General features: G+C 42.4%; 1 protein-coding gene across 11 annotated transcripts in view; it reads left to right on the top strand.

The window, feature by feature from the left end:
- The window catches only part of LOC143765743 (microtubule-associated protein tau-like), a 108,283-nt gene that overhangs the window by 47,163 nt on the left and 35,379 nt on the right, over window positions 1-25,741 (top strand). For 8 of the 11 annotated variants that reach the window (XM_077252728.1, XM_077252727.1, XM_077252725.1 and 5 more), the window contains 4 exons: window positions 7,094-7,264; window positions 19,734-19,820; window positions 22,904-22,969; window positions 23,728-24,450. In XM_077252728.1, coding sequence (XP_077108843.1) covers window positions 7,111-7,264; window positions 19,734-19,820; window positions 22,904-22,969; window positions 23,728-24,450 — 1,030 coding nt within the window. In that variant the 5' untranslated portion in view covers window positions 7,094-7,110. The remainder of the gene's footprint in view (window positions 1-7,093; window positions 7,265-19,733; window positions 19,821-22,903; window positions 22,970-23,727; window positions 24,451-25,741) is intronic. The other 3 variants (XM_077252733.1, XM_077252732.1, XM_077252734.1) reach the window with 1 other exon arrangement.

Here is a 25,741-nt window from a genome sequence, read left to right as displayed (position 1 = left end):
CCACACCAAAGCCTCTGCGACACCCCTGACACAGGTATTGGGGCATTAGGCCTCTTTCAGACACCTATTTTTTTTTTTTGAGGGGGGGTTGGTTTGCGTGCAAGAGTGTACCGTATCCAAGCTTTATCCATTTTTGGTTTGGCTGTCTGGTTCTTACTATCAGTGCAGCATCTGTTTTTCATGTATGCAAATAGAAAAACAACATTTCCAAAATGTTCCCATCCATTAAAAGTTAAAAAACGTATGACATTGAGATGGCATCTGATTGCTGTTTTTTTTTTTTTTTTTTACAAACCTATTCACTTAAATGGGCGAATTTGGATATAAAAACAGGCCTGTTTCTGTCTTTTTTTAGGGATGGTCAGTCCACCCCCCAGAAATGGACATATCAACCCACCCATATATTTATATTAGGTGCATGTTTTATCCGTGGAAATCTTAGATATGTGAAACATGGACGTCTGACTGAAGCCTTAGGGTATGTTCACAGCGTGTCCATCCTCCAAGCAGAAGACCCTACATGTCTAGCATGTTCTTGGTTGTTTTCTAAGCGTTTTTTTTTTCTGCAGCGTGTTAGGCTGACGTTTTTAGCAGAAGCGCTAAAAAACACACAAAATAAAGGCACAGATTTGTTTTTAGCTTAACTACCGGTAACTTGTTTTATAAGTATGGAGTGCCTTCTTAGCAGAAAACGCCAGAATGGACGTCACTTCTTTTAGACGCTTGGCGTTTTTGTAAGCCTGAAGTATTTAAAACACATGCCAAAAACTGAATAGCAAGTTGTTCGTAAGTTTAGTCTTTTTTTGCTTCTTTCGATCGGTTCAGGCTACAAAAGCCACAAAGCGGCTAAAAGAGGTGACCAGTCCATTCTGCGGGTGGCATCTGCTTGGAATAAGGAACAAGGCGTCAGGGAAGGCTCGTCTTAAAGACACACATACTTTTAAAGGTTTGCCTGTGATTACATTCCCTTTAAATGTGGTCGTACTTGAATTTGGCACTGTTTACTCTGGTTTTCCAAGTTGTGGCATAACAGATGACCATATACACAGATCCGCAGCGGTGATCACTCCACCGCATCTGTCAGACTAATTGATAATGGACGATACACTTTATCTGACATAGTATAATTGGTCGTCCGCATACTCTGAAATGCAGAGTAATATCTTCAGGGCTGGAGATTTCTCAGGAGCCAGAGATTTGCCGCAGGATCCTTGCTGCTTGGGTTGCATTCTGTTAATGACCACAGAAGTGCTTATTGCTGGATCACTAGAAGGTTGGGTTTGCTGCTGGAGTGGACTGACGGGTATTATGTAGTATAGTTATTTTTGTTACAATCATAGTTACGTAGGTTGAAAACTGACACAAGTCCATGAAATTCACTTTTCTCTAGCTATTATACTGTACATATTCTCCATTAGGTCATTTTGATTTAAGCTGTCCTCTTTGTAGTGCGTTATCTCTGCAGGCCACTTGCAGTACCACTTACAGCCATTATCAGTAACTGGTGTTTTCTATAGAAACCAGTGCAACAGCGCCCCCAGTTACAATCCATACATATTCTGTCAACTTATTTAGCAATAAATCGATCACCTGCAGTATCAAAAGAGCTAATGAAGACATATGAAGGGGTAGTATATATTTAACAGCTAGTGAAAAGTAAGTTGATATGTTGGAAGCAGAAAAATGGGCAAGCTTAAAGGGGTTGTCCACTTTTTTTTATACAAATGCATGTAACTGGGGCTGAAAATCATTTTTTGACATTGAGTGTCTTTAAAAATTGTACCATTTGTTTTCTGCGGTGTCAGTGTTGTACGGCCTGCTGCTGGGTCTAGAATGAGTTAACTGAGAACCTGTCAGTCAGCAAGCTATAATGGTCTGATGGGGAGTTTGTAACTCCTTTATCTCTCTTATTCCGAGCTCTTCTCAGCTGATTGATGACCACAGATCAGAATAAAGTTGACTGTGCGGGGAATCAGAGAACATGTAAAAGCCAAACGGTGACAATTTTTTAAGGCAACCCAATAGCAAAAATGATTTTTAGCCAGAAATATATGAATCTTGATGGTTTGACGTATGAGTTAGAGCATTACCAAAACTGCGGGATTTGTGGAGTGTTCCTGGTACGTGGTAGTTAGTACCCACCCAAAGTGATCCCTGGTGACAGGGTCCTTGTTTTACAATGTTTGACATAGTCCAGCCCTAGGGTAATCACAATTTGGGCTAAGTATCACTTAACTCCTTATGAGAAGGCAAGTGCTCCAATAAACTGAAACACCTCACTCCCCGTACACTATTTCACCTAATCTGGGTCATAAACTAAAGCTAAAGTTTCCCTTTAAGCGTTTCTAGCACTTCAAAGAAAAGCAGCGGTAGATACATCGTTCTGTGCCTGTCCCCCGCTGGTGATGGGAGTCTCAGAACATGTCGTTGTCGGGCGCAGGTTTTCTGATACCCTAAAGTGGAATATGGCAATAACCGTGATACAGTCCTATCATGGCTGCTTCTCCTCCATTTCCCACTGAGGCGATTTCTCAGCATCTTTTATGTTCAGACTGTTTTTTTGAGAAATCTTTTAGAGTGGATCTGCTCCAAAAGACGCCCGAAAAGGCACTCAAAAACAATTACGGTAAATGACTCTACTTATTCATTTAAATTGAAAAACAACTTTGTTCTCCGTACATTCAGGCTTTTCATCTTTCCTTTTTATTAGCTTCAGGTCTCCAAAGACGCCAAGCCTTTAAAAGAAGTGACCTGTCAATTTTTCAGGAATTTTTCGCTATAAAGCACCTCCTTACTTTAAAATAGAAATCAACAGGAAGGATACAACCTTTTTTGAGGTTATTTCACCTCATCAAACATTAGCATTGCATTCATTGTTTTATGAAGTTTAAAAAAAAAAGTGAGCCAATCGTCCACAAAAAAATTGCTTAGGCTATGTGCACACGTTGCGGATTTGCCTGTGGATTTTTAGCACAGAATCTGCATCTCTTGCCAGAAAACGCAGCCAAAAATCTGCGCGTTTTTGATGCGTTTTTTTGTGCGGGTTTGATGCCTTTTTTATGCTTTTTTTTCATGTGGATTTGTATGCGTTTTTGAAAGCTAACTAAAGATCTTTTATTGAAGAAAAAAAAAGAATTGTGATGTCATTTCTTGTCCAACCTCTTCATTTACATACTCCATTGAAGAATGTTTACACACAGATAGATAGATCTGTAGATAGATAGATAGATCGTAGATAGAAAGATAGATAATAGATAGATAGATATATCTATAGATAATAAAAAAAAATAGAAAAAAAACAGCACAGTTAAGAGGTAGGGTGCAGACGCCTCACAGGTACATACAAGTCCTAGTAAATACCGTACTTATCCAAAAAAGTTGAGGCAGCACACCAAATCCAAAATTATAAAGTGCTTTTTAATAGACCATGTGGCCACATGGGTGTTATTACCTCAGTTTCTATACCAGGCCTTGCTCCATCCATGTTTTGTCCATTGGAGGGAAAAGTCTTTCATGCAGTGGCATCGCAAACAGATGACATCACACATTTTTATGTTGTTCTCTGAGAAAATGCCATTCATAAAAATAGCTATCCAATAACCGGGAGCGGCAGACATAATATTTACAGCCCCATGTAACCCATAAAAGCTGGGAGCACATGACTAATGTATTTAATTCTCTCGGGCCTATAAATACTGCACAGATTACTGGGAGTCGCGTCAGTCCGCTCAGAAATACACACTGCCTCCTAATAAGTTTTTGGCAGGCTGTAACTGATAGGTTAACAAAGTTGGTTATTTGCAGCACTAATGCTGTTTGTGGATCATCTTAACATTATTATTTATGTTATTGTTTATTTTGCACATTTTTCACCAGAATCAGTGATCCATGTTGTCAGCGACTGCAAAACTTTGCTTTTTACTGCATCGAAAGGGAATAATGGCCAGACTGCAGATCTGGGATATTTCTGGTCTAGGAAAATGGTTGTGTGAATACTACTACATTCAGTGTGTCAAGCGTGACCTACGTAAATACTAAGGGTATGTGCACACGTTGCGGATTTGGCTGCGGATCCGCAGCGGATGTGACACTGTGGATCTGCAGCTGTTTCCATGCGTTTTACAGTACCATGAAAAGCTATGGCAAAACAAAATCCGCTGTGCACATGCTGCGGAAAATTCCGCGCAGAATTGCTGATGTTTATTTTCTGCAGCATGTAAATTCTTTGTGCGGATTCCGCAGCGTTTTACACCTATTCCTTAATAGGAATCCGCAGGTGTAAAAACACAGGTGAAATCCATACAAAAACCGCAGGGATTTTTACCTGCAAATTTTTCTGAATCTGCGAAGAAAAATCCGCACACGAATCCGCAACGTGTGCATATACCCTTAAAATGAAGCCTGAAGTATTTAAAGGGTCTTTACGGTACTCATGGTGGTCAGGTGAGCCGCAGCAAACATAGGAGTTGTGCGACCTAATACCTGAGGTGTTGACTTCTCTTATGACAGTCTTGGACCACTGTAATGGGGTGTGCCAAATGTTAATGAGACACATATCTTTTAATACATCTGGCACCTTTTTGGACTGTTCATGGATCAGAAAATGTCATTTACAGCAGTGATGATTTACCATAGAGTTTGGTTGCAATTTACATCACTTTATAGCTAATTGCTCGTAGTTGGTCATGCCCCATTTTAGAAAAGTGCCAGACCCAGTGCAAAAAAATAGCAAATTTTTTAATGCAAATATTCCTTTGTTGTAAATTGTGAATCTTTTTGTCTCCGGCAAGACAATCTTCTGCTATCCACAAATTTGAGTGCTGTCCATGTAAAACCTGACCTCACACGGGGGCAGCACTAGGAGCAATGTTGTTCATTAGGGCTGTGCTGAGGACAGTTTTTTTACATAGACCATGTGAAAAAAATATCAGCATGCACTATTCTCTTCCGTGTTTTCGATAAGACTCGCCTATTAAAGTATTGGTGAGCAAAAAACAAACAAAAATGGGGTCACCTGTGTAGCATGATTTTTATAGATGCATTGCCATTGTTAACATAGGAAACAGTATTTGGTCTTATAGTCAACCACTGATGTATAAAAACGGATGCTATACATGTTCCCGCGCTGTTCCCACTTTGTTGGCACTCGTGGTCCTGGGGCTCTCATGCGGTGGTTGTGACACATGATGTGACAGCACAGGAGGCTCGGGACCACGAGTGGCAACACTGCGGGAACGGTACCAGCACAGGAGGTGAGTATAAGTTTCATTATTTTATGGAGGCCAAGCAAGGGGTATGAGAAGAAGTTGTCCAAGTAGTGGACAACTTCTTTAATTATAATCCTCAGCTTGTCTACATGTTTGCTAGCATAAAGCCATTTTTATCCCCATCTAGTGGTAGAACATATAAAACAATACACTTAAAGGAGGCGGACATGCAGACTTGGTAGATTGTGTCTAGGTGTCCGTCTCCAGTAGGTGTACATGCCTGAAAATGATGCACCTCATGTACGTTCCCTCTGTCGGCACTATTATAGTCTATGGCCCCGAATCCCATTTTGTGAGGGTTTCAGATGTAAGCCCTGACGGAGACACATGAACTGGTGTCTGAACACAGTGTGAAGCACCCTTAGAATAAAAAAAAGTTCCACAATTGGATGTGTTAAAAATAAAAATCCTGTCCCAAGATAATCTTATAAATGTGCCCCTGCTATATACTGTGTAATGGCCGTGTCTGACCGAGGAGGGACATGTATGGAGATACCACAGCTTCTGGGCAGAAAAGGAAGCAAACGAGAGTATACAGACAGGACAGCACGGGATCACAGCTGATTCCTTCTGTGAGATAAAACAAGTTTTTATACAGTCATTTAGATGTTTTTCCTTACAGAAAACGACAGCTGTGATCCCGTGCTGTCCTGTCTGTATCCTCTTTTTCTTCCTCCACTGCCCAGGAGCTGTGGTATGATCAGATCATGTTCCTGAATGGTCAGACACGGCCATTACACAGTACACAGCAGGGGCACATTTATAAGATTATCTCGGCACAGGGATACATTTTTTTTTAACACATCCAATTGTGAAACATATTTTTATACCTAGATCTATTGATTAAAGTGTACTTTGTTCATGGGAAAACCCCTATAAGAAAAGGGTCATGTTTAGTGTGGGAGGAAGCTTGCATTATCAGAAACCTTCTGGAGCTGCTATACTTGTAGAGCAGTCCTAAATGTATTCATTTTGTTTTAATAATGTACGGAAAGCCTTGATCTTGTCTGAATATTGTGTATTCTTGTGCCAGACCGTGTAGACATGTTGCTATTGAGTGGATACACTTCATTCCTGGCCCTAGACTGCACCCCTCCACTCTTGTGTTCCCTTATGTTATTGTATATTGCATATGATATCCCTGAGGCAGGAAAAAAGTAATAAAAATTCTCAGTAATTAAATACATTCTTCTCAGTAAATGGACTGTCATAACAACCAAAGGGGTTGCAGAGGACACGTTGGAGGATATAGGCTTTCTAGTATGATGCTTTTATATCCCATGGCAACCTTCATTTTTTGTATTCCTGGCTGATGAGGTGCAATGTGGGTAAAGCAGTGCTGCTTTTTGCAATATTCACATATATTAGGCTGGTGCCAGGTATAGGTACTGTAGTTTATCTGCATATTATTGTCTAGGGAATAGCTTGCAGTGGGGTTTAGCATGGAGTTGCATCTGTGTTGATTGACTATGAGAGCAGCATAACTTATATGTGTATTTGGCTGCTGTATCCTCATTAACAACCCTGATGTCAGTGTTAGGTGGTACTGGGAATGCATCCGGTCTTTGCTCTTTCTCCCTTGTGCTCCTTCTGGTCCTTGGCAGCCGCACAGTAATTGACGTTCCCCTAAGGGGTTTGGAGCCCAACTTGTAAAAGCACATTACGGTCTTTGAGATTTTCCTGATGCCATCTTCTGTAACTAAAATATAAGAGCTAGGTTTTAAGCTCAATGCTTTATAGCAATTACTCCATCTGCGTTAGTACTGCATCACGTCATTGGTGGCTGTCTGATACTTGTCTGACGTGTACCCTCTTGTGTTACCTAGGTTCATCATAATCCAGGATGACTGATCAGTATCAGGACTATGATGCATTGGGGGACCATGCCGGTGATGGCTCCGCTCACGAGACCAATTCTGGAGGCACTGGTGGAAATGATGGCGGTCACACACAGGAGGGTGTCATCAGGCTGCCAACTGCATCACAACATGGAGATGGTAAGTGGAGAATTTACACAATGTATAGATTTTTTTGTGATCCTTGTGGGGAAACAAGCAGACCTAAGAGAACATCGCCTTTGTTTCCTCCTTTAATATCAGTGACCTAATTGGTCAACGCCTGTGTGTGTTTAGTGTACAGGCATCCTTACAACATCTCTTGGGTTTTACTGTAATGGTACTCTGCATTTCCAACCTAATATATAATCCTTCTGAGCCTTACGAATGTCTCCTTCTAGTTTGATTTTTCTGACGCCCTTGCTGTTTCATGGCAGCACTTACTAATGATACCTTGATACCCCTTTTACTAAACTACATCCTAATGGCTCCTCTTTCCAGCATTGAAGAAGTTTTTGATGCCTTTGAAGGCAGGGAGGAGTATATTTGTGGGGCTCCAGGTAAGGCCTCCAGTGTTGCTGGTGACTTAGATTCATTATGTGCTTATATACACGTATCCAGATCTTAGAGAACATTGTACGAAGTCTGAAATTTACACACGCTTATAACGTCATACACAGATGCAATCAAAGTTATTCAGCTCTTTCATGATCAGAGTGTTCAGTTCTCAGAAGAGCAACCTATTTTGACCTGATGCAAACATGAGGCATAGTCACACACCAGCTTCACATACCAGGAATCTTAGCTCATGCCTCATGGCCAATAACTTTCACTAATATACTTGGGATGTCAAGAGAGTGGAATAAAAAGTTAAGAGAAGAGACCATTGCTTTACACAAGCAAGGAAAAATATGCAAAAAGGCATTGAATATTCCTGGAGATGTAGTTAGAAGCAGGTGTCACATGCTCAAAGCTAAAAGAACATTGGCCACAATACCTGGACGTGGCAGAAGAGCAAGCGGTCACCGGCTGTCACCAAAATCCTGAGGAGGCAGGTGGTCTAAAAACCGTGAGTTACTGGAAAAGAACTGCAGCAAGTGAAGTGACGTACTTATTCTTTGGACGGTTTCCACACTGAAGCCGCTCATTTGCTTTACTGCTCGGTACAGAGTCCAGACAGTGGTGGCAGAGCAGTCGCATGACTGCGTATGGCGAATACGGCTTCTTACCCTGGAACCCCCATCCTGAAACCAATCCATTCTAAAATGTCATCCACTTTAAATAAAAACACTACTATTTATATTCTTTGGATACATTTTGGCCACAGCGGACAATTTGATTAACAAACAATAACATATAACCATAAATATTAATACAATCTGTATGTAAATATGAGGGGAGAGTTCTTGGAGCTAAAAGATCTGGCTTTTATATCTGGCAAAACACAAACGAACCTCGACCACCATGTTACTCTCAGCCGTCCATCACCATCTTGAGGGCACCATATGTCCCGTTCCGGGAAGACTAACCACCAAAAGCTCCCAGGGTAAAATCCCGTCCAGAGCCCATAACCAAATGTCAGATCAACCCCACACAATTTCCAACTGCCTGAAATTAATTTACAATTCCTTCCCCCGACCAATCAGCGTCAACTCCAAGAACCCCACCCACCGCCAACCTTGCCACTGTGACGAGAAACACAAATATATACATATATATGCAATGCATATATGCCCAATGCTAATATTTTTTTTTTTATAATTAACCCGTGCCCTCTCGCTAAATACAAAACCAGGAAGGGAAGGATGGGTGGGTCTTCTTGCCTTGGTTCCCAGACTGGAATGGCAGTTTTCCCGCACTTTCCGCCAACTACTCCTCCAGCCCCCCCTTAAAACTCCTCCCCTTACCATCCCCCCAACCAATCACGTCCACCTTCTCATCCAGGTTTGAAACCTCCCCAGCCAATCGCAGTCATGGGGGGCTTTCGTATAGCTACGCCCTACTCCCGCCCTCATCTAGAACCGTGGCAAATTGCCTCAGGAAAGCAACTATCCCTGGGAAAACTCATCAGCTGTGCTTATGTCTAGAAGATGCTGCATGCACATACTCTAAGGGTATGTTTCCACGGTCTGGATTGGAAGCGCTTTGGATGCAGCTCCGTCCAAAGCGCTGCCGGCTTTTGTACGCGCAGTGATTCCGCATGTGTTCATTGAACCATACGGAATCAATGCATCCTATACATTGGACTGTGTTATTTATTTTGCGGAGACGCTGTGGTCTAGAAAGACGCGCACCATGTCCAGTTATGCAGGGAAGCCAGTGGCATCCCTGCACGTATAGTGGAGATGGGATTTCATAAAATCCCATCCATTATGCTGTAACATCTGGCCGCTGCGGATTGGACGCTGCCGCTGTACCCAGCATCCAATCCGCAGCAAACACCGCACGTGGAAACATACCCTAAGGGTGTGCTCACCCTGAGTCTTTTGAGGAGGATCTTTGAGAGATTCCACTCTAAAAACTCAGTGTGAGCACACCATAAGGTGCATATTAAACACTGAAGTTCTCCTTGTCCGAACTCCAAGACATAAACCTTTATGACCCAAGAAAAGTCATCTCCAATATATTCAAAACATATAAATAAGCCACTGATGTTTTAGGATTCTGTTCAATGTAGTTATGTAAGAAAACATGAACCTTTCTTATGCATGGATCACTGGTATGTGTGAAAGAGGAAAAATAAGATGCTTAAAAGAACACCCTGCCTTCTGAAAAACATGGGGTTGGCGTCCAGATCCCTACAGTGAAGCATGGTGGTGGCTTGACAATGCCTACAATGAAGTATTACAGTGGCTCGATGATGCCTACAGTGAAGCACGGTAGTGTTGCGATGATGCCTACAATTAAGCATGGTGGTGGCTCAATGATTCTGTTGGGCTATTGTGCTTGTACTGGCACTGGAAACTTATAGTATATGGTGAACAAGATAATGTAAATCAAGAATCAGGAAACCGTGAGAGAAAACACCTTATCTTCTGTGAGGAAAGTGGAGCTTGGGCATCATTAGACCTTCTTACAGGAAAATGATCACAAGCATACCTCAAAGTCTAATAAGGCTTGGTTTCAAAAGAGGTCCTGGAAGATTTTCCAAGCCACACTGATAGGGAATTTAAATTGTGAGACTCCATGAAAACAGTGATGACAATGTCTGTAAAGCGCTCTGAAATATGATGGTGCTATATATGTATGTAAAAGAAATAAATATAACAAATGGAAAAAAAAAATAAAAATTCTGGAGTGACCCTCACAGCCACATGGCTTGAAATCTGTAGAAAATCTTTGGTTGGCTTTGCAGTTGAAAGACGCAAACTAAGAATATTAGTGATGTGGAGACCATTGTCCATGAAAAATGAGTTAAGATTCTTTGGAAATGCAGCCAGAAGCTGGTGCCTGGCTATGCATTATGTTCACAGCATGTCCTAACAGCCAGAGGGGCTTTACTAAGTACTAAAAACACTTATCATGAAGAGATGAATAATTATGAGGCTGCAGCAGTCAGAAAAAGTGACATTTTGGGCTGAATTTGGAGAAACCGTTATTATATTAGTTGTGCTGAGCTATATAGAGTACATTGTTCTATTTCACTGATTTATTGCAAACAGCAGAACGTTTATAAATTTTACTAATAAACCTAGCTTGCAATAGGGGGTGAATAGCTTAGATCGCAACTGTAATTTAGGCATATTAATTTCTTTATTACTTTATTAAGTTCATATTTACTCTGTATTTATGAAGAATTGCTGGACAATGACCTGGATGTAGTTTTTGATGCATAGCATATTGATAGTGTGGCACATATAGCACTGTAGTGCGGGGTTAATATGAGATTGCAACTATGGACTGCAGACGGAGGAAACCAAGAAGACACTTATGTATGCCTGCTGGTTTGAACCAACTAGGACTGGGATCAGCAATCGTCAGCGCTCTGGCTGTTGTGAAACTACAACTCCCAGCCTTCCCTGACTGTGACAAGCTCTCACTGATTGCTGGTGTTGTAGGCTAGGCTAAGTGGCGACACTGGTCTTGTGACATGCAGATGGCGGTGTCACGTTATGACATTGCATCTAACGATTGTCAGTGTGGTCGCGTTGTACCGTGATGCAATCATTGCAAAAATTCCAACACGAAGATTTTTAGTTGCTAGACACAAATGCAGCTTTGACCCTTCAGATCTCAAGTAAATTGTGTGCGATTTATGACTCATAATTAACCTGTCTATGATTTTTTTTTGTAAGTGTAAAATTGTCGCACAGCAAGTTACACAAATATTTTTGGTTGGGTGAGAATCGGAGAATTGCTGTTTCTGTGTAGACATGACGCTAAAGTCAGTGTGAAGGCGCCACAAAGATTTCACAATATGGCCTCATTTACACTTCAGTAATCCAATATGAAGGGGTGAATTAGGTGTATATTACACTATAGACTTGATAATTGTCTCCTTCAGTGTACAAGAGTTTGCTTATTCATGCAGGCAGGTATTGTGCCAATTCAAAAAAATATGCAAACAACCTGTTCACAAAGTAAGAGAACCAGATCTCTAGCGCCACCTATTAGAAGTAGCAACACTACAAGTCAAAGTCATCCCCTAACAGGTGAGGGACAAGACCTCCGAAACTTCTGTCTGCAGATGGAGATTCTGGGCTCTTTAAAGGGTTGATATTGACTTCTAGGATTGCTGCTTCCAATAGGTGGCATTAGACATTCTGTTTCTATTCCTCTATGAAGAGACTATTTGCATATTTTATTTCCCAGGGAACATTGCATGGCCTATAAGTCTCCGTTTGCCAGCTTGGAGGTCTCTTTTAAAGGGTTATTCCCATCTCCATAGATGGATATTGTCAGATAGTGCTTGTAAAAGCAAGCGGTTTTGCAGTTTGCTGCTTATTAAAGGGAACCTGTCACCCCCAAAATGGCTGGTGAGGTAAGCTCACCGGTATCAGGGGCTTATCTACAGCATTCTGTAGTGCTGTAGATAAGCCCCCGATGTTACCTGAAAGAGGAGAACAAGACGTTAGATTATACTCACCCAGGGGCGGACCCGCTGCGGTCCGGTCGGATGGGTGTCTCCGGTCCGCTCCGGCGCCTCCCATCTTCAAACGATGACGTCCTCTTCGGGTCTTTACGCCGCGGCTCCGGCGCAGGCGTACTTTGTCTGCCCTGTTGAGGGCAGAGCAAAGTACTGCAGTGCGCAGGCGCCGAGCCTCTCTGACCTTTCCGGCGCCTGCGCACTGCAGTACTTTGCTCTGCCCTCAACAGGGCAGACAAAGTACGCCTGCGCCGGAGCCGCGGCGTAAAGGCCCGAAGAGGACGTCATGGAATGAAGATGCGAGGTGCCGGAGCGGACCGGAGACACCCATCCGACCGGACCGCAGCAGGACCGCCCCTGGGTGAGTATAATCTAACGTCTTTTTCTCATCTTCCAGGTTACATCGGGGGCTTATCTACAGCATTACAGAATGCTGTAGATAAGCCCCTGATGCCGGTGAGCTTACCTCACCAGCCATTTTGGGGGTGACAGGTTCCCTTTAAGTTTGCAGCCATTCTTAAGGAATTAGCACTTTTCTATTGGATACAGCTCATTGCCTAGGAGATCGACCGCCGCCGCTAAAGGTAACGGCTTGTTCCAGCGATCCTGACCAGCTTTAAAACAGTGTTTGCAAGCTCAGTAGAAAACAGCTTGTGAGCACAGCGCACGTTTCACTGTCCCAACAGAGGTGGTCGGTATTCAAGGCAACGAGCTGTAAGCAGAAAAAGAAACCAGCCCGAAAATTTAATGTGAAGTAAACTGCAAAATTGCTAGTATTTACAAGCATTATCCGACAGTGCTCATTTATGAAGGTGAGAATAAGGCAGTATTTGGTCAGTATTTTACCTCAGTATTTGGTCAGTATTTTACCTCAGTATTTGTAAGCCAAAACCAGGAGTGGGTGATAAATACAGAAGTGGTGATGTGTTTCTATTACACTTTTCCTCTGATTGTTCCACTCCTGGTTTTGGCTTACAAATACTGAGGTAAAATACTGACCAAATACTGATAGTGTGACGGCAGCCTTACACTTTAAGAAAATCTTTGCCCCCTAGAGATCAATAAATGCGCAAAAAGTATTTTATGGGAAATTGCCAACGTTTTGGGAATGTTTTCTTTTTTTTTGCCCATGAGGCTTGTGCAACGTACTGAACCATTTATTGTCTGCGTAGCGCACTTTTTACACCCTAACAAGCCCTATATGTGTGCCAGATGGACATAGTCAAATAAGCTTTTAATCCCCCACTCACTGACTGCACGCACAGACTGTGAGGTATTGATACATGAGGTGTATTCAAAAGCTGTAGAGCTTTTCATTTTTCAGAGATGAAAGGTTTTTGGGTTTTTTTGGTGGCGGGGGGGGGGGGGGGGAGTTTACAATGATCGTTTATCCAGAAGCTGGCCATGCATTAGGGATTTCAGACAAATGTTTACTGAATGACCAGTGGCATAACTTGATACTTGTGGGCCCCAGTGCAAAATCTTTAGCGGGGCCCCCAACTATCACAGGTCTTTAATAATATTGGTATGCAGGGACCTTTTGGGCCCTCCTAGGCTACAGGGCCTGGGTGCAACTACAACCTGTGCACTTACTATATTAATGCCCTTGCAAATGACTCTTTGTTGGTCTGTGATGGTTGGTGTCATCCAAGGTTCCTCAAGATAAAAGGTGTGGGTCCCATCAGCAAAATCCACATAATTTCTGAGGGCCTCATCGTTCTCTGCGTTCAACAGAGGTACAGGAAAATTCCTATACAAATGAATGGGAATTCCACCACCTCTCCCCTAACAGCAGCGCAACATCGTGTTTTTTAGATAGTTGCAGGACCTGGTGGCGTGATCTGCATCTACTATACGTTGATGGCATATAAACGTATGACACGGGAATACCCCTTTAAAAGGACAAATCACCGATCAATCTCTGTTGCCATATGTGGCTTGGTCAGAACTTCTCAGATGCAGATCGGTCATTTGGGATGAGACACTTTTCACACACCCAACATTGACCAAGAAATCCCTCTTTTCGACTGACACCTCCCATCTGTCACGCCTACTCGTTTAAGAAAAAGTAAAAGATGTTGTAAACCATCCAAAATCTTTAAGGCTTGGCAAACGTCCGAATTAGCTGAGCAATGTGAATAGGGCTTGGATAAGCATCGAAGGGACAACGTCATTTTCGAGAGTACCATGGCACCTTCATTCTGCTGATTTGTGGAGGGTCTTGATTAGGATTCACCCCCCTGCGCAAATATCAATATCCTATAACGATAAGTTATCAATGGTTATTCTTAAAAAAAGCCTTAATAAAAGAAATTCACCCCAAAATTCTGAAATATTATACCCCCAAAACGCAACATAATTCCAATTATATTCAAAGGAAAACGGCACGCACAGGATCTATATAGACAGGGCCTATTAAATGTATTAAATATTAATATATTCAGAGAAATAAACCTCTTTTTCTGTTTTCACCATGACCTGTCTGACTTCATGCCAATCTGAATCCCCCCCCCAGCGCAGGTCTAGCACATTTCCTTGGGGATCAGGTTCACATTTCAGCAGTTGACCGGATGCACTGACATTCCATGTTCTCGTCGCACTCTCCATTACTAGGACTGAAAAGAACAAAGGAAAAACAGCCATAAAGATCCTATATGAATAATTTTATTACACAACCATAAAAAACCAGACATGAACAGGTAAAAGAGCATAGGGGAGGGGGGCACCCATTACACCATGACCAGGCTGAAACACAGGACCAGGTGTCCACTCACAACCGGATCACCAGCAGAGGTGCAACATTGCACCGGGTTGTTTAATGCAAATGCCCATTTAAATTAAGAGTCAATGCTTGTAGATAAATGTTTCTATCATGGGCAATGCAATACCAGAAAAAATTACCATGTCAGCATAGCTACATACCTAAACTGCAGGACCGGTGTGTGAATGGAACAGCTGGGCCGAACCCCAACGCGCGTTTCGGAGCCAACAAAACGCTCCTTCCTCAGGGGGTGAAAGAAACATCGACGAGGTGTGCTTTTTATATGTTGCCATAACAAGGCAAATAGTGTACGGGCTTGCCGCACCTGCGTATCCGCGGCACAGACGACATCCAACATGGCCGCCGGCAACAAGAGCACGCAGGGCCCCACGTGACTATGCGCCGGACGGCAAGTAGGAGCGTTCATACCGCAGAGCAACAGGCGCATGCGCATGAGCAAACTAGATATAAAGATGCCATATTGGAGAAGGGCAAGAATGAGAAAAGAACAAAACAAAAGGCAGGGGTATAATACAGGATGCTAAACAATAACAAAAGAATAACAAATAACAGATAATGACATTAATCAGTGCATGAACCCATGCCGGGGAGTTTACTAACACAGATAGAAAATCATACAGATGTAACGATATGCACAGACAGCACATATAAAATGCACATCAGAAATACAGAAATTATACATCATATGATATATACATTCATGTGGTAGAACACCCCAAAAAGAGCAAAATTATACACCGTACATAAAAATGTCCAATATAAACAATAACAGCAGCCAATGAAGATGTTGACACGTAGCCACTATGTTGGGCAGCCGTTGACTACATTCCTCAGCAGTGCTGCCACGCGGAGTGGATGTTCCCCCTGTGGTAAGTGTGTTGCCTGCCCCAATATTGAACGATGCTCTTCTTTCTCTAGCTCTGATGGCACTAAGACCTACACTATTAAGAAATATATATCATGTACCTCTAGGTACGTGATATATTATGCCACGTGCCCATGTGGCCTGATATACATTGGCCTAACTACGAGACAGCTAAAAGTTAGAGTGAGAGAACACGTTCTTGGTATACTGGCGGTGATTGAATGTGAAGACATTACCACTCTAAAAACATTGCCCAGGCATTTCAGGGACTTCCACTCATGCGATGCAGCACTGCTGAGGGTTAGAGGCATTGACCTCCTTGATATTAATATCAGGGGGGGTGCTCTCTCCAAACGCCTTGCCCAACTAGAAACCAGGTGGATGTGGACTCTACGGACCATCCATCCGGATGGTCTGAATGAGAACATCTCCTTTGCCCCATTTCTGTGATCCATAACTCTGCTGTGTATCATGTGGCATCTTGTGCCATGTCCCGGTTCTTGGTTTTAATTGTTTTTATATTGTCTTGTTTTTTATAGTGTGTGTGTGTCTTTTTTTTGTGCTCATTTTATGATATTGTCTTGTCTAGTATTGAAACATTCTGAACATCTGAACATCTATGGATTCATCTATTAAGTATGATTCCGTGGCTACGTGTCAACATCTTCATTGGCTGCTGTTATTGTTTATATTGGACATTTTTATGTACGGTGTATAATTTTGCTCTTTTTGGGGTGTTCTACCACATGAATGTATATATCATATGATGTATAATTTCTATATTTCTGATGTGCATTTTATATGTGCTGTCTGTGCATATCGTTACATCTGTATGATTTTCTATCTGTGTTAGTAAACTCCCCGGCATGGGTTCATGCACTGATTAATGTCATTATCTGTTATTTGTTATTCTTTTGTTATTGTTTAGCATCCTGTATTATACCCCTGCCTTTTGTTTTGTTCTTTTCTCATTCTTGCCCTTCTCCAATATGGCATCTTTATATCTAGTTTGCTCATGCGCATGCGCCTGTTGCTCTGCGGTATGAACGCTCCTACTTGCCGTCCGGCGCATAGTCACGTGGGGCCCTGCGTGCTCTTGTTGCCGGCGGCCATGTTGGATGTCGTCTGTGCCGCGGATACGCAGGTGCGGCAAGCCCGTACACTATTTGCCTTGTTATGGCAACATATAAAAAGCACACCTCGTCGATGTTTCTTTCACCCCCTGAGGAAGGAGCGTTTTGTTGGCTCCGAAACGCGCGTTGGGGTTCAGCCCAGCTGTTCCATTCACACACCGGTCCTGCAGTTTAGGTATGTAGCTATGCTGACATGGTGATTTTTTCTGGTATTGCATTGCCCATGATAGAAACATTTATCTACAAGCATTGACTCTTAATTTAAATGGGCATTTGCATTAAACAACCCGGTGCAATGTTGCACCTCTGCTGGTGATCCGGTTGTGAGTGGACACCTGGTCCTGTGTTTCAGCCTGGTCATGGTGTAATGGGTGCCCCCCTCCCCTATGCTCTTTTACCTGTTCATGTCTGGTTTTTTATGGTTGTGTAATAAAATTATTCATATAGGATCTTTATGGCTGTTTTTCCTTTGTTCTTTTGTGTTGCATTATTGCAGCTGATCCTTATTAGTCCTTTATGCATATTGGATTTGGCTCCATATGGGAGACATGCTACTGATTAGTACTAAATATAATATGCTTGCCTCAATACTTTTATTACTAGGACTGAGCAATGCCCAAACCAGAGGTAGCGGAGATAAGTTATAGCATCTCTATATTAATGAGAAAGCCAGGGCCGGTGGCGGTGTAACACTAGTACACTGCTAAAAGTTGGAAATCCAGAGAATTTCGCCCCCATTGATTCTCTTTAGATTGACCCCATTCTGTTAGGATACTGAAAGACACAGCTTGAGACTGGCGTGAAGATCGAAAGACACAGAATGCCAAAACCAGGTTCCCAGCTCCGGCATGAATGCCCCTTCACAATCAGCTGCAGACAAAGGCAGACGTATCCTGTCTCCGTTTAATCTATATCCACAATCAAAGTTTCATCAAAACATTAGACTTTTTATTTTAATAGTGAATCAATTTCTCAATTTCTGGATGGCAACCTTTATTGTTAACTTCTAGAGACTCTTCCCTGGTCATCCAAATATTGCAGCGTGATCCCTTTACTGTAGTCCTCCACGTGCGATCACTGCAGACTACAGACCGACAATCAGGAATGCATACAGGGGCCAGAATGTAGGCGAGCTGCTGGACAGTAATCTGTTTACCTGGAGAAAGACAATCTGCTACTGACACATTGGGGCCAATTTATTGAGAACGTTCTATTAATGTTGCTGAGGAGGAAAGCGGCCATTTTTTTTTAACTTTATATAATCCCTTTAATTAGGTGGTCCAAGATTAGACAAACAAGGCGGCAGCACCGCTCCTGTTCATAGATTGTGTTGCAATATGATTTATTGCGACAGGTGGCGCTGTTTTAAAAGAAAGTAACCATTGCCTAAATTGTTGGAAAAGGAGTTTTAATGGAATTTATATAAAAAAAAAAAAAAATCTGTATGAAAGAGTTCTAGGCTGAATTATGTCGGGGCTTACAGTGTTGGTCTAGTGTTGGTAAGTATCGCACAGATAGGTCTACGGTCAGATGTATGGTGATTTAGAGAGTAATATACACAGATTTCCTGTAGCGCCAACATATTCACAGTGTTGTACAAACATTGTCACCATTCACATCAGTCCCTCTCCACACGTCACACACTAGGGTCAGTTTCATTAGAAGCTAATTGATCTCTTAAAGGGGTAGTCTCACATTTGAAAGTTATTCCATATCCATTGGAAAACGCTGCTTCAGGAAAAACATGCCTGAAGTGTCTTCCTCCTGAAGAAGTTGTTGGGTTTGCATACGTCACATACCCTAAGTGGGTTTTGTGTTTTTCAAAAATTCTTTTTCCCAGGCTGCAGTTTTCTTTACTCGCCCTCCTTAGGCCCAGTGCTGATTCTCTGGTGTCTTTTATTGCCTGCAGCACTGACATCATGTTGACAGCGCGGCAACTCTGGCAGAGCTGCTGAGGTCACTGATTGGCTGCAGCGCTGTCGACGTGATGCAGACAATAACAGACTCCGCAAGCATCGGCAGTTACGCCATCGCTGGACCCCATTAATGTATGTAAAGTAAACTGTAGCCAGGGCACAGTGTTTTTTCTGAAACCGGAAAACCTCTTTTTAGCCCCCGTACATATTTGACTAAGGTCTATCGGGCCCCCTAACCCTTCCCTGACAAATGATGTCAGATTTCAGACTGCTGATCCTTTGGTTTTCCGGGAGTTAAGCTGCCGCTAATGGAATCTAGTAGCGGCTCTCTCATTGAGAACACAGGAGCGCTCGGCTCAGCTGAAAGTTCCTGTTTATGGGGGAATCAGGGGACCTTGCATATTTATGGGCGGCTTTAGTGTGCTAACCACTGAGCCACCATGCCTGTGAAGATCTCTCATAAGCCTCTCCCTGCACGACCCCTCTAGGTACTGTTAGCAATCTCAATAATGTGCCTTCATTCACCTCCATTGTTTTCCTCTTACATTTGCTTTTTATTTATGGACATATGGGGGCATTAACATCCTCAGTAATCCGCACCAGGTGGACAGTTGGAGGCCGTAGGTAATGTCACGCAGTTATGCCAGTAGCATTAAATGTCTTTATATGTTCTGGCCCCGGGGCCGCCCGCCACAGATTGGTTCCGTGTTAGTAAAGAACCTGGCGTACGATATCCCTGGGAACGAGGCAATGGTGGCAATGAGGCGGAGAACAGTACATTCCCCCCAGATCTTTACTGTGCGGGCGTTACACATGCTTAACCCATACTGTTTTATCATCCTGTTACAGACAGCAGCCCTGTGCTAGAGGACGATCTAACTAATGGTGAAGCAGTAAAGGGACAGGGTCATACAGAGACCCCTGAGGCAACCACTGGTAAGGCAGAACATGGGCAGGTTCACCGCTCTCATGCCGCTACTTCTCTTGGTACGGCTTTGCCTTTGCATCTGCCATCCTTTTGCCTATGCATGAATTTTGCGTTTCTTGATGCAGGGAGTGCGTGCCTTGTGTGGGTGATAGATGTAGGTTTTGGATCAAAATCATTCAATTAACCTTGCCTCCAGAAGGGTTTACTACTCAAATATAGGACAGGGGCTGTGACAGGAGCTCTCTTAGTAAACCAACAGCGCCACTATGGCTATAGGCTGTGTCTGGTATTACATCTTATTACCATCCCTCAATAGGGCCTCTATCACGCCGTGTTTTTTCTGGGTAACTTGACATATCCGTTTGCATTGTATCAAAATATTTAAACAGATACGTTTGTATTTCCATAGAATATAATGGGAAAACATATGTCAAATTGCTGTGCGTTTGACATACATTTTTACACATATTGGTATCGATACGTATTTTTACACAATGCAGAAAACACAGTCTGCTGCACTTTTTCATCATTTAAAGCCAATTGTCATATTATCTGAAACTCCCTGGCGTTTCTAAGAAAATATACATTGAGAATCCGTCCGGGGACCTTGCATGCCCAATAAAAGGATTTGGGCATGTTGAAATTCAACTGCCTGATCCTTCCCTTCCCAGACAGACGATGTTGGTATGCCCCTGTCGAAATCAAGAGGTTCAGCCAACATGAGTCCAACGTGTATAATTAGCTGTAGAGACGGTGGGTAGATAAACTTCTCCACTTTACCTATTGACATGGCCAACCATCTAATTGTGTCTGTGGGGGTCTCAACTTTCCTCGACAGCAGATGTCTGAGGAAGGGTCAGGTATTCTGAATTTCAACATGTCCTGTCCATGGGAGATAAGCATCTGTTAGAGGTGTGTGACAGCACCTTCACCCACTTTCCACATTCAGATCACATGGCCGGGTTAAGCCAAGCATGGATGTGTATGGGAAGGGGGTCTGGAGGAACAGCTATGTCTAGGGTATGGCCACCTTACTTATACAGATGCAAAGATGACTTCGGGAATTTCAATTCTATTTTGATCCATTACCTTCTTTTATCACACACCACATTTGCCTTGCTGCTTCTACTAACTATGCTGACTGGTACCTTTTACTAGATGCTAACAGTTTCTTAAAGGGGGAATCTGTCATCAGGTTTTTGCCTCCTAATCTGAGAGCAGCACGATGTAGACACAGAGACCCCAATTTTAGCAATCTGTCATTTCCTGGACTTCTTGCTGTAGTTTCAATATAAATCATTTTTATTAGCAGGAGATTATCACTAGAGGACTAGTAAACCTGCTGCCAGGTAGTCCTGCATATTCATGAGCTCTTTATAACCCCTCCCCCACACAGGAACCTGCCAATCTGTGGTGTGGGCAGAGTTATACGCAGCTCAGCATTCAGAGAACTGCTAGATCTGCAGCAGAAAACAGGGATTTTTTTTCAAAATGACAGCAAGCAGCTTAGTAAGCAATATCTAGATGGAATCAGGGTTTCTGCCCCTACATTATGCTGCTATAGGTTAGCAAAAACCAGACAAATAATCCTTTAAAAGGGTGTTTCGGTTTTATGTAAAATGTATTATTTAAATTGCACCAACCCATCAATCTTTAATTCATTGACAACAATTAAAGATTTTAGAAACTGATGAGGAAGTAAATCAAAAAGTATATTTGAAAGTAGCAAAACTTTCCTCTACAAGGTGATTATTTTACATAAGACGTGGAGAAACCCTTCATCTATAACTGTATTTCCCTCCTCTATTCAGCATGAGGACCTTTTAACTCTTCTCATGCTCTGCAGTTTGGTTCGCTTCGTGGTGTTTTCTGGCACTTTTGCTGTTGGAAAGTAGTCTTCCCTTTCTGTCTCCTTCTTCAGCTATTATTCTTGGTTTTCTCGCCTGCTGCTGTTTTATTTCTGTCCGGTTGAGATCTGAATATGACACCGTGAAGCCATACGAGAATAGCTGCAGCTAAGATACAACCAACAGTACCTTATTATAAGAAGCAATATTAGCCCGGTCACGCACATTCAATAGACATCAGCCAAACACTCATCTGGCTGAAGGCTTTATCTCACAGCTACGTCATTCACACACACACTTGGTTTTGCAGAGCGTGCATAAATTGTCAATGGATAACAGGCCATTGTTAGATATCTGTGGCAACGACTTGCCTGCCATGAGAAAACATGATCGGGCATGTTAAAATTCAACATGTCCAATCCTTTTCCTCTCCTACTTCTGCCAAAAGGAAGAGTAGCAAAATGGCTTGTACACAACAGATGGTCTGTTAGTCCCACCAACATCAGTGTCTATCATTGTCTATTGCCATTTAAGGCCAACATGCCTTTAATTAAAATACACGTATTGTTTAAATAGTTGTCAGCCATCTGACTTGACAGCTATTCCTCTGAACTCCGCCACATACATGAATGGGAGAGGGGAGAAAGCCGCTACCAGACTGGCAGTGGCATATCTCCACGGTAACAGAAGATTGGGCATGTTAAATTCGAACACGTCTGATCCTTTATCCCTGTGACATATACCACTGTGGGAGACCGGACACCCCCATATACATTAGATAATTGGAGGGTACCAATGAAATTGTCCTTTACAACATATTTTCATCCAGTGTGTATGGGCACATTTAGTTAATGTAGAGACCAATCATGAAGCACTTTGCACATTCTGCGCTTCTCCTATAGTAAAGATGGCTGAAGTCATTAGATACAAGTAGGTTGATGGTTAAACAACGATTTGCCAAGTAATTGTCTGGTGAACAATTATTATGCAGATACAGCCATGCACATTTTAGTCCATATTGTCCATTAAATTCGATCAAACTGGTCATACATTATCGAGCAAAATATGGACAATTTTGTGACTATTTCTTAGATCTATCGGTCTAACAAAATGTAATCAGTTGGCTAAAGGAACCTGAAATTTCACCCTCTTAGTTCTCATTTCCCATTGGCTACCTTTTGGACGTCCAAGGTCAGTCATAGTTACTGACGACTGTTTACTGATCTTTACTTTATATCCTTCAGCCGAGGAAGCTGGCGTCGGTAATACCCCCCATCAAGAGGACCAGGCTGCAGAGATTGCAGTGAAAGGTACAGCTCACTTCTTAGACCCCAGCACATGTACAGAAAAACTATTAAGTGCATGCTAATCTTTTCCTGAGCATTTTGCCATTTTTTACTGTACAGAGGTAGACCTAGCACCTTCAAACAATTCACTAATGGTTATCCCACCAATAAATTGCAAAAAAGTGAATTGTGTAGACCAAGGTGGAATCTTCTATTGAAATGCCCTTTTTATGCCTGCTCTATTCCTTTCCATTTAGAGAGACGGTTTTGTGGTTGGAACTGTCCTTCTATTTTGTGGGTCCCCTCAAAGACTGACAAAAGACTTTAGGTGGTATTTTTTTCTACTTGTTTCCACTAAGGTCTCCATACAACCCATTGCGTTCTTCGAGCAACCTAATAGTTTATCAGTGGTAAGAAATCTGCTCTGGGCTCAATCGTGTCAGCAGCCTTTGCTTGGCTTTTGATGTGCGATGGTAGAAGATCTGTGGTCATTAGAAAAGTGTATTAAAACATTACGGTATATTGGGTTTTACAAGTTAATATTCTTGAAAGAAACATTCTAACCATTGATCATCCATTATGAAAGTTTGGATATGGAGATATAATTGGCCATTACATTTTTCCCCATGACACATATCAATGTCATCTGTTAAGACGTTCTTTGTGTTGGGTACATTTTCTCTATTACATGTATTAGCCTCACATTTTCTGTGTATTCTGTGATAATGCATATTCATTTCATCTATTCATGCCAAATTTGTACAATTTCACCTGAATCTTAGAGATAAGATTTCCGGCAAACGCAGGAGAGACGGAAATTCAGGAGTCTTCAAGTAGCACACCAGAAACAGAAGTGGGTATGGAAGGAGACACATCTATAACAGAACGGGACGTGGATGATTTGTGTGTCATCACTGGAGACACATGCGAAGATGTCAGCCCTGGATGGACGACTTTGAGTAATGAACTTACAGAACCATCTGATCTGCAAGGCAAACAGGTCTTTACCCAAGAATCCAACGGCATTGTTAGTCGCGATGATGATGATGATAGGTTGGAAGAACACAGTTATGAAGGTGAGGAGGTGGAGCATGATAGCACAATATCTACAGAAGCATCACCTGGTGTACAGCCCCAGACAAATGGTCTTGAGTTGGGAGCAGAAGAGGCAGACAAGCTCCTTGATGGCTCAGTCTTCTCAGAACCAATCTCCAAACATGAAGATGATGACCAGAAACCCCATGATGACATGGCAGCCGATTCGTTGTCTGTGGAAGAAGTGCTCCCTCGCCCACGTCCATCTGTATCTGTTTACCAAGTGGAGGTTGATGCCAACAAACCAATAGACGGCAAACAGATGTCACCGTCCGAAGCTGCTGATGCACCGAGTGAGGACACAGAAGAAAAACAGTTACCTTCTCCTGGAGAGGTTGGTGGGATCCCTAAAAAAAGAGTATCTCCACTCGGATCTGGAATACCCATCAGCAGGGTTCCTGTACTGAAAGGTGTGTTCCCAGTTGTTATCTACTAGTAACCGGCCTACTAAAGTCTCCGATTTCCCTCGGCTGCCTTTTGCTTTCCTAACTTGCTTGAAGGAGGCATAAATAATTAATAGCACACGTCAATCACCCGTCCCAATTTTCTTCACCTCCTCGTATGGTTATCATTGTTTGGTTTGCCGTGGTCTCCCAACGCATGACGCACTTTGCATGATCTCCACCCTCCTCACTGCATGTCTTTCCACGTATACTCATCTAACAGCAAGCGGCACCTAGAAAACATGTGCATGACAAATTCTTTACAGCAACAAGATGGACACCCAAGATGTGAGAAGGATACAGAAATTGTGTCTAATATTTATCTCTGTTTGTTGCCGTCAACATTTCATGTGTAAAAGAAATTATGTCAGAAAAATACTGCATTGAAGGTAATTGTATAAGGATTTCTTTTGGATTCATTGTTCTAATGGAGCATGTGGAGGAAAGAAATTTGGACTCTGAGGTCATTATGAAGGTAGCTATATAAATGAATGTTTCTTTCACTGATAGACTCAGCCTGTCCATGTAATTATTTGTAATACTACATTTCGCGTGCAGGTGATCGGGTGCTTTTTTGTTGGTACACTAAAACCTTTTAAAGAGAACCCATTGGGCCAAATTTAAAACTGAACCCAGTGGTATTACTGTATAGGTTGTAGAGCAATGATAAAAATGATACCAGTCTTGTTGTAATCCGATGTGCCAGTGCTTAGAAATCAAGCTTTGAACCCATATGTTAATTAGCCTGAAAGTGCATTAGAGTGTCAATGCACTGGCACGCCCCCAATGCACTTCAACAGTGATTTGCATGTGGCTTCAAAGCTTGATTTCTTGGCACTGACACATTGGACTGCTACAAGACTGGTATCATTTTTATTGTTATATTAGGAGCTAGGCAGTCATACCACTAGTTACAGTAGTAAAATCGTCCTGATAGGTTCCCTTTAAAGTGGTTGTACAGCATACCTCATTTCTGCCATAGGCACAGAGATTTGCTGCACGTATTTTGCATTGGTCTGTTCTATTCTAACTTATTAGGACATGTGCACGGTGGCTGTCGGGTGTCAGGCGGTTGCCTCTGCAGCTGTCACTACCTGCGTGCAGCATCCACGGAGAATGCAGAAATAAAAGGAACTACACAAACACTTTACATTTTAATTTTTTGCATGTGCACATGAACATGGTATTTTTTGTAGACATTACATTATGCCTTACCTGAAAAGTAGGAGACCACACTACCCATGGAGAAGGACTATGT

This window comes from Ranitomeya variabilis, chromosome 4 (genome assembly GCF_051348905.1).
Source record: "Ranitomeya variabilis isolate aRanVar5 chromosome 4, aRanVar5.hap1, whole genome shotgun sequence".
NCBI classification, from domain to species: Eukaryota; Metazoa; Chordata; class Amphibia; order Anura; family Dendrobatidae; genus Ranitomeya; species Ranitomeya variabilis.
The sequence above is the reverse complement of the archived record's forward strand: the minus strand, read 5'-3'. Positions and strand labels throughout refer to the sequence as shown.